We start from the raw sequence: 9,628 nt of genomic DNA, 5'->3' as shown, positions 1-9,628 counted from the left end.
CCTGCAGGGACAATGCACAGAGTTCCTTCTCCTCTTAGAGGGAACCCTCCACAGCTACAGCCAGGAGACCCCACCCCAGGACTGTCCCTGAGGACCACCCACGTCCTATTTCTAACCAAATGTCCATTCCTCTAACCCGACGGCTCTGTCTCTTCTTGCTTCTCTCCCCAGAAGGACCCTAAACAGTAGGGATCCTGTTCTCATCCCACCACATTTATATCCATATCAAAACCCCTGTCTTTCCTTTACAAAACCAAAATGTGGCACACATACACCATGGAATACTGTGCATCCATAAAAAAGGGTGAGTTGTTGTCCTTTGCAGGGACATAGATAAAGCTGGAAGCCATCATCCTCAGCAAACTAACACAGGAACAGAAAACCGAACACCGCATGTTCTCACTCATAAGTGGGAGTTGAACAGTAAAAACACATGGGCAAAGGGAGGGGAACACCACACACTGGGGCTTGTCGGGGTAGGGGGCAAGGGGAGGGAGAGCATTAGGACAAATACTTAATGCATGTTGGGCTTAAAATCTAGATGACAGGTTGATAGGTGCAGCAAACCACCATGGCCCATGTATACCTGTGTAACTAACCTGCACATTCTGCACATGTATCCCAAACTCAAAAAAAATTTTTAAAAACAAACCTCGGAATCAAGATTGCTAACATATTGTGTTGGATTTTAGCAACAGCATTCGAAAGCATTTGACTTTTAATTCACCTTTCTTGTCAAGTCTTTTACAGAATTTGCTATCATGATTTTCCCAGTTAAAAGAGAGCAGTGTGAGCGTGTTCTTGTACATACAAAATTGAAGTGACTTCTAATTAAAATATAGATAGACTCCCAGGGAGACAATAAGGATGGACGTTTGCATGATGGAAAGATGATTTGCATTCGTTTTGCAAGGTGATGGCTGTTTTATCTGTGGCACAGTGCACATATATGACATGCACAGACTGCTGCCTTCTTACAAACACTGTTACCAGCACCCAGATGTAAATCTCCTGGCAGTCCCTCTTCAGCTAATTTCCAGGCAGTAACCCCAGGAGATACCTACTCTGATCATGATCAATGTATTTTAAATTTATTTTTAAACATCATACAAATGCAAACCTACAGCATGTACTCTTTTGTTTCTGATTGAAAATTATATGTGAATATGTGAATTTCACCCATGTTCCACGTGATGAAACATCTGTCATTTTGTACTGCTGAGTCAGTATATAACATTGTAGAAAGTTGGCACAATTAGTTCACACCTCTGTGTTTTTTACATTCACTCTGCTGTTTCTCATGATGGTTGCTTGAAACAAGGCTGTAAAGTTCCCCAGGTGGACAACATCATCCTTGGCTCATGTCTCTTGAACATAGGTGGCGGGAGTGGGACTGTGGGGTCACAGGTGCTGATGACTGTGGTACACACTAGAAAGCCATTTATCAAAGTGGTTGAAACTTAAGTATGTTCCCAGAGTAACATGACAGTTCAAGTTCCTCCACATCCTCACCACCCTTTGCATTTTTGTCTCTGATAGCGTGCCTATTCTGGTGGGTGTAAGAGTGAGAAACTAGTTTCAATGTGTACTCTGCTAATGACTTGTGATTGAGTGCATTTTCGTGTGCTGAACTCGCTGAGGTTTCTAGGATTCTGATAAGGCACATAACCTTATGAGCTCCTGAATGGCTATTTAAGGTGCTTTGTTAGAAGAAGGATCCAATAGGCCAAATTGCAGAGGGATATGGAACAATGGAAAGATATTAGCAAGGACAATATAGATTTCAGAAAAAAAATAGAAAAGACAGATAAAATGGAAATGTCACTAAAAATGGACAAATATCACAACAAAGCAATTTAGAGAAGGCAAAATGTGGATGAATAAAAGTCAAATGAACACGTTCTGATCCACCTGAGGTGAAAGAAACCCCTGTGGAACCCAGCACGTCTGTGTGGGAGGAGCTGCCTGGAACAGCAGAGAGCAAGGCAAAAGGGCTTGCGGGGAGCAAAATGGGAGTGGCAGGAGCTGCCAGAGCCCCCTCAGCAGGAAGCCAGGGAGAGGAGGGCTTGGAGATCAGACAGCCAGGGGCAGGGGCAGGCAAAACCTATAGGTTCCTGTGGATGCCCTAGAATTGTGCAGTTACTTTTGAGTGAGGCATGCAACCAGTCAGTGTTGAGCAGACAACTAACGTTGCAATTTAAAAAATAAAAATAAAACAAATTTCCAGTAAGGCTGTGGAGCTTCAGAAGCTCTTAAAACTGGGATATTTATAAGGTCAGCCATCCGGCAGGACGTCCCTCAGCACATAGTAACATTAAGTGTGCACCCTCCATGCGGCTAGTCCACTGTGGTTCAGAGTTGGAGGGAAATGAGCAGAAGAAAGTCCTCACTGGTCACGTGTTATTGGCAGCAAACCTGGCTGCTCAGCACAAGGGTTTATAAGTAAAGTGTAGCTTACGCAATGCTGACCTGTTGGAAGGGATGGAAATGGTTCATATGCACATATGGATGAAATTAAAAGTTTAAGTCTGAGTTTAAATCTCAGAAAAAATAAAAAATTAACCAGATGAGGTCTAAAAAGGAAAACTTATTTGCTTAAGAAATAGAATCTTTAAGTATGTGTAGAGATGATTTGGAAGTCGAAATGGAACCACATGATTTACACTTGAGTTGGTGATTCAGAGATGGAGGAAAACATGATTTGAAATGGTTATAAAATATATGAAAGAGAGGCCTTTAGGTGGCTGATGGTGAGAGTGTTAATAATGTGAGTCAACTCTGTACTTCTGGGTCCCAGGAAAAACCGACAGATAGTGCCTGCCACACATGCTCTGCTGGCACAGCTGGCAGGAACAAGTGACCTCCCTTCATCCCACATCCCCTTTGTTTAGGATTCCCGGCTGCCCCAGCCCCTCTCTGACATCGTGAGCAGCTTCAGAAAGGAGGATGAGGACAGCCAAGGCTCTCCACCTGAGATTCCCTGGTGTGCCAGAGGTGGGAAGGCTTTGGGGTCGGAGGGCAGTATGGGACAGTGAGGGACACTCCTGAGATGGCCTCTTTCAGCTGGAAAATGACTCAGAGCTTCCATGGGAGTTTGGTCATCAGGGAGCCCACTGGGTAGATTTGGGTGGCAACACTAACTGCTAGGACACACCTTCAGCCCACCAGGTTAGCTGTGAGAACTCAGAACAGAGGGGCCCAGGAAGACGCAGCTCTTAAATGCAGTGGCTCTGCTCCCATGAAGGTTTTGGGAGATGTAAGGTGGCTTCGGAAAGCTGAGGCTCCACAGCAAGGGTGTCAGGAAGTGGAGCGGCATCTGAACCATCCCCAGGGCTTGTCTTTACCCTCCTCCCTCACTGCACAGAGGAGGGGGCACCCCACCTAGGGACAGGGATCCACAGTCAGCTCTGCTCCATGCACCCTCCCTCCTCACTATGCTGCTTCTGACCCACAGTCCCTCCCCTCTGTCCAATTTAGGGTCTGTGGCCCAGGTAGGGCAAACTCAGCCACCCTCAGCATCCGAAGGTTCAATGTCACAGCTGTCTGCACCGAGGACAGCAGCAACACTGGCAACGTTGACAGCTGGGGCCAACATGACACATTCCTCACATGTACACGCTGTGAGCATTTTCTGTCACTCTGTGCTTTGTAAGTCATATTCTTAAAGGGGACTTCTGCTATGCCAGATAGTTTCAATATTTATGTAGACCAATGCTTTCTTCTCAAGATCAGTATTTTTGTGTCCTAAAACTATACATATATGCATATGTGTATATATATATATATACACACACACAAACTATATACTTAACTGTATACACATGTATGTGCATGTATATACAACTGTGCATGTATATACATACACACATATGTATATAGTTGTATATATACATATACACACATATATGTTCATATAAAAAACATTTGAATAATATCTCAAAGTTCTGTTAAAAACATGAATGGCTTAATATTCTAGTGCTAAATAAGGGATGGCTTTATTTAAAACAGTTTCCATTAGATTCCAGTAGAGAGGGGAGAGTCGCTCCTTTAAATGGAAGCCTCTGGAACCTGGAGAAAGCAATGGTGAAGTGGGCAACCTTCCTGCAGAGCTACCAGAGGCATGCATGAAGCCCCAGCAGTGGATGATGCCCCAGACGTGGATAATGCCTTAGGTGTAAATGATCCCCACCTGTGGATGATGCCTCAGGTGTGGATGATGTTCCAGGCGTGGATGATGTTCCAGGCATGGATGATGCCACAGCAGTGGATGACACCCTAGGGGTGGATGATATCCCAGCAGTGGATGATGCACCAGCAGTGGATGACGTCCCAGGTGTCGATGATTCCCCAGCAGTGGATGATGCTCCAGGTGTGGATGATGCCACAGGTGTGGATGTCCCAGCAGTGGATGATGTCCCAGGCATGGATGATGCCCCAGGTGTGGATGATGCCCCCCACGTGGATGATGTCCCAGGCGTGGATGATGTCCCAGCAGTGGATGATGCCCCAGGCGTGGATGATGCCACAGAAGTGGATGCTGTCCCAGCAGTGGATGATGCCCCAGGCGTGGATGATGCCCAAGGTGTGAATGATGTCCCAGGCGTGGATGATACCTGAAACGTGGATGATGTCCCAGGCATGGATGATGCCCCAGGAGTGGATGATGCCCCAGCAATGGATGCCTAAGGTGTAGATGATGTCCCAGCAGTGGATGATGCCCCAGGCATGGATGATGCCCCAGGTGTAAATGTCCCAGCAGTGAATGATATCCCAGCAGTGGATGATGCCCCAGGTGTGGATGATGCCCCAGGCATGGATGTCCCAGCAGTGGATGATGCCCCAGGTGTGGATGATGCCACAGCCGTGGATGATGTCCCAGCAGTGGATGATTCCCCAGGTATGGAAGATGCTCCAAGGCATAAATGATGCACATCTATGGATGATGCCCCAGGCATGGATGATGCCACAGCAGTGGATGATGTGCCAGGTGTAAATGTCCCAGCAGTGGATGATGTCCCAGCAGTGGATGATGTTCCAGGCATGGATGATCTCCCAGCAGTGGATGATGCCCCAGGCGTGGATGATGCCCCAGGTTTGGATGATGTTCCAGGCATGGATGATGCCCAGGTGTGAATGCCGCAGCAGTGGATGATGCCCCAGGTGTGGAAGATGCTCCAGGCATAAATGATGCCTATCTACGGATGATGCCCCAGGCGTGGATGATGCCACAGCAGTGGATGATGTCCCAGCAGTGGATGATGTCCCAGCAGTTGATGATGTTCCAGCAATGGATGATGCCCCAGGTGTGGATGATGCTCCAGGCGTGGATGATGCCCCAGGGATGGATAATGCCCAAGCAGTAAATGATACCCCAGGCGTAGATGATGACCCAGCAGTGGATGATGCCCCAGCAGTGGATGATGCCCCAGACGTAAATGTCCCAGCACTGGATGATGTCCCAGCAGTGGATGATGCCCCAGGCGTGGATGATGCTCCAGGTGTGGATGTCCCAGCAGTGGATGATGTCCCAGCAGTGGATGATGTTCCAGGCATGGATGGTGTCCCAGCAGTGGATGATGTCCCAGCAGTGGATGATGCCCCAGGCGTGGATGATGCCACAGCAGTGGATGATGCCCCAGGCGTGGATGATGCCACAGAAGTGGATGATGTCCCAGCAGTGGATGATGCCCCAGGCATAAATGTCCCAGCAGTGGATGATGCCCCAGGCATGGATGATGTCCCAGGTGTGGAAGATGCCCCAGGCATAAATGATGCCCAGCTATGGATGATGCCCCAGGCATGGATGATGCTCCAGGTGTGGATGATGCCACAGCAGTGGATGATGTCCCAGCAGTGGATGATTCCCCAGGTATGGAAGATGCTCCAAGGCATAAATGATGCACATCTATGGATGATGCCCCAGGCATGGATGATGCCACAGCAGTGGATGATGTGCCAGGCGTAAATGTCCCAGCAGTGGATGATGTCCCAGCAGTGGATGATGTTCCAGGCATGGATGATCTCCCAGCAGTGGATGATGCCCCAGGCGTGGATGATGCCCCAGGTTTGGATAATGTTCCAGGCATGGATGATGCCCAGGTGTGAATGCCGCAGCAGTGGATGATGCCCCAGGTGTGGAAGACGCTCCAGGCATAAATGATGCCTATCTATGGATGATGCCCCAGGCGTGGATGATGCCACAGCAGTGGATGATGCCCCAGCAGTGGATGATGCCCCAGACGTAAATGTCCCAGCACTGGATGATGTCCCAGCAGTGGATGATGCCCCAGGCATGGATGATGCTCCAGGTGTGGATGTCCCAGCAGTGGATGATGTCCCAGCAGTGGATGATGTTCCAGGCATGGATGTGTCCCAGCAGTGATGTCCCAGCAGTGGATGATGCCCCAGGCGTGGATGATGCCACAGCAGTGGATGATGCCCCAGGCGTGGATGATGTCCCAGCAGTGGATGATGCCCCAGGCATAAATGTCCCAGCAGTGGATGCCCCAGGCATAAATGTCCCAGCAGTGGATGATGCCCCAGGCATGGATGATGTCCCAGGTGTGGAAGATGCCCCAGGCATAAATGATGCCCAGCTATGGATGATGCCCCAGGCGTGGATGATGCTCCAGGTGTGGATGATGCCACAGCAGTGGATGATGTCCCAGCAGTGGATGATGCCCCAGGCGTGGATGATGTCCCACCAGTGGATGATGCCCCAGGCGTGGATGTCCCAGCAGTGGATGATGCCCCAGGTGTGGAAGATGCCCCAGGCATAAATGATGCCCATCTATGGATGATGCCCCAGGCGTGGATGATGCCACAGCAGTGGATGATGTCCCAGCAGTGGATGATGCTCCAGGCGTGGATGATGTCCCAGCAGTGGATGATGTCCCAGGCATAAATGTCTCAGCAGTAGATGATATCCCAGCAGTGGATGACATTCCAGGAATGGATGATGTACCAGCAGTGGATGATGTCACAGGCAATGAATGATGCCACAGCAGTGGATGATGTCCCACCAGTGGATGATGCCCCAGGTGTGGATGATGCTCCAGGCATGGATGTCTCAGCAGTGGATGATGTCCCAGCAGTGGATGACGTTCCAGGCATGGATGATGCCACAGCAGTGGATGGTGTCCCAGGTGTGGATGGTGTCCCAGCAGTGGATGATGCCCCAGGCGTGGATGATGTCCCACCAGTGGATGATAACCGAGGTGTGGATGTCCCAACAGTGGATGATGCCCCAGGCATGGAAGATGCTCCAGGCATAAATGATGCCCATCTATGGATGATGCCCTAGGCGTGGATGATGCCACAGCAGTGGATGATATCCCAGCAGTGGATGATGCCCCAGGTGTGGATGATGCTCTGGGCGTGGATGACGCCACAGCAGATGATGCCCCAGGGATGGATAATGCCCCAGCAGTGGGTGATACCCCAAACGTGGATGATGTCCCAGCAGTGGATGATGGCCCAGGCATGGATGATGCCCCAGGAGTGGATGATGCCCCAGCAATGGATGACTAAGGCATACATGATGTCCCAGCAGTGGATGATGCCCCAGGCATGGATGATGCCCCAGGTGTAAACGTCCCAGCAGTGGATGATGTCCCAGCAGTGGATGATGCCCCAGGTGTGGATGATGCCACAGGTGTGGATGTCCCAGCAGTGGATGATGTCCCAGCAGTGGATGATGTTCCAGGCATGGATGGTGTCCCAGCAGTGGATGATGTCCCAGCGGTGGATGATGTCCCAGCAGTGGATGATGCCCCAGGTGTGGATGATGCCACAGCAGTGGATGATGACTCAGGCGTGGATGTCCTAGGAGTGGATGATGCCCCAGGTATGGAAGATGCTCCAGGCATAAATGATGCCCATCTATGGATGATGACCCAGGCGTGGATGATGCCCCAGGCATGGATAATGTCCCAGCAGTGGATGATTTCCCAGGCATAAATGTCCCAGGAGTGGATGATGTCCCAGGAGTGGATGATGTTCCAGGCATGGATGATGTCCCAGAAGTGGATGATGCCACAGCAGTGGATGATGTCCCACCAGTGGATGATGCCCCAGTTGTGGATGATGCCCCAGGTGTGGATGTCCCAGCAGTGGATGATGTCCCAGCAGTGGATGACGTTCCAGGCATGGATGATGCCACAACAGTGGATGATGCCCCAGGTGTGGATGATGTCCCAGGTGTGGATGATGTCCCAGCAGTGGATGATGCCCCAGGAGTGGATGATGTCCCACCAGTGGATGATGTCCCAGGTGTGGATGTCCCAGCAGTGGATGATGACCCAGGTATGTAAGATGCTCCAGGCATAAATGATGCCCATCTATGGATGATGCCCCAGGCGTGGATGATGCCAAAGTAGTGGATGATGTCCCAGCAGTGGATGATGCTCTGGGCGTGGATGATGCCACAGCAGATGATGCCCCAGGGATGGATAATGCCCCAGCAGTGGATGCCTAAGGCGTAGATGATGTCCCAGCAGTGGATGATGCCCCAGGCACGGATGATGCCCCAGGCGTAAATGTCCCAGCAGTGGATGATATCCCAGCAGTGGATGATGCCCCAGGTGTGGATGATGCCCCAGGTGTGGATGTCCCAGCAGTGGATGATGCCCCAGGCGTGGATGATGTCCCAGCAGTGGATGATGTCCCAGCAGTGGATGATACCCCAGGTGTGGATGTCCCAGCAGTGAATGATGCCTCAGGAGTGAATGTCCCAGCAGTGGATGATGTCCCAGCAGTGGATGATGTTCCAGGCATGGATGGCATCCCAGCAGTGGATGATGTCCCAGCGGTGGATGATGTCCCAGCAGTGGATAATGTCCCAGCAGTGGATGATGTTCTAGGCATGGATGATGTCCCAGCAGTGGATGATGCCCCAGGTTTGGATGATGTTCCAGGCATGGATGATGCCCAGGTGTGAATGCCGCAGCAGTGGATGATGCCCCAGGTGTGGAAGATGCTTTAGGCATAAATGATGTCCATCTATGGATGATGCCCCAGGCGTGGATGATGCCACAGAAGTGGATGATGTCCCAGCAGTGGATGATGTCCAGCAGTGGATGATGCCCCAGGCGTGGATGATGCTCCAGGTGTGGATGTCCCAGCAGTGGATGATGTCTCAGCAGTGGATGACGTTCCAGGCATGGATGGTGTCCCAGCAGTGGATGATGTCCCAGTGGTGGATGATGCCCCAGGCATGGATGATGCCACAGCAGTGGATGATGTCCCAGCGGTGGATGATGTCCCAGCAGTGGATGATGCCCCAGGCGTGGATGATGCCACAGCAGTGGATGATGTCCCAGCAGTGGATGATGCCCCAGACGTAAATGTCCCAGCAGTGGATGATGCCCCAGGCATTAATGTCCCAGCAGTGGATGATGCCCCAGGCATGGATGATGTCCCAGGTGTGGAAGATGCCCCAGGCATAAATGATGCCCATCTATGGATGATGCCCCAGGCATGGATGATGCTCCAGGTGTGGATGATGCCACAGCAGTGGATGATGTCCCAGCAGTAAATGATGCCCGAGGCGTGGATGATGTCCCACTAGTGGATAATGCCCCAGGCATGGATGTCCCAGCAGTGGATGATGCCCCAGGTATGGAAGACG

The 9,628-nt window shown here is 50.8% G+C and overlaps 1 protein-coding gene across 3 annotated transcripts; it reads right to left on the bottom strand.

The window, feature by feature from the left end:
* Positions 1-3,970: 3,970 nt before the first annotated feature.
* Positions 3,971-6,609, bottom strand: LOC144580002 (uncharacterized). Of its 3 annotated transcripts, XM_078354913.1 has the most exons (3): positions 6,222-6,609; positions 5,412-6,132; positions 3,971-5,160 (listed from the first exon to the last, which is right to left on the bottom strand). In XM_078354913.1, exons 1-3 carry the CDS (start codon positions 6,581-6,583, stop codon positions 4,276-4,278), a joined length of 1,968 nt encoding a protein of 655 aa, XP_078211039.1. In that variant the 5' UTR covers positions 6,584-6,609; the 3' UTR covers positions 3,971-4,275. The 3 variants fall into 3 exon arrangements, 2 of the variants coding, with proteins under 2 accessions (XP_078211039.1, XP_078211040.1); XR_013528820.1 differs by lacking the exon at positions 6,222-6,609 and having other exon boundaries at positions 3,971-4,068; positions 4,190-5,792; XM_078354914.1 differs by lacking the exon at positions 6,222-6,609 and having other exon boundaries at positions 5,412-5,792.
* Between the last annotated feature and the right edge of the window lie 3,019 nt (positions 6,610-9,628).

The sequence above is a fragment of the Callithrix jacchus genome, chromosome 17, assembly GCF_049354715.1.
Source record: "Callithrix jacchus isolate 240 chromosome 17, calJac240_pri, whole genome shotgun sequence".
In the NCBI taxonomy this organism is placed as follows: Eukaryota; Metazoa; Chordata; class Mammalia; order Primates; family Cebidae; genus Callithrix; species Callithrix jacchus.
Note: the sequence above shows the minus strand (reverse complement) of the source record. Positions and strands in the feature narration are given on the sequence as shown.

Coding starts and splice junctions, on each gene's coding strand:
- LOC144580002 (XM_078354913.1), bottom strand. CDS start 6,583: ATGCCTGGGGCATCTTCCACACCTGGGACATCATCCATGCCTGGGGCA. Junction 6,133..6,221: donor GTCTGGGGCATCATCCACTG/CTGGGGCATCAT, acceptor CGTCTTCCACAC/CTGGGGCATCATCCACTGCT. Junction 5,161..5,411: donor GTCTGGGGCATCATCCACTG/CTGGGGCATCAT, acceptor CATCTTCCACAC/CTGGGGCATCATCCACTGCT.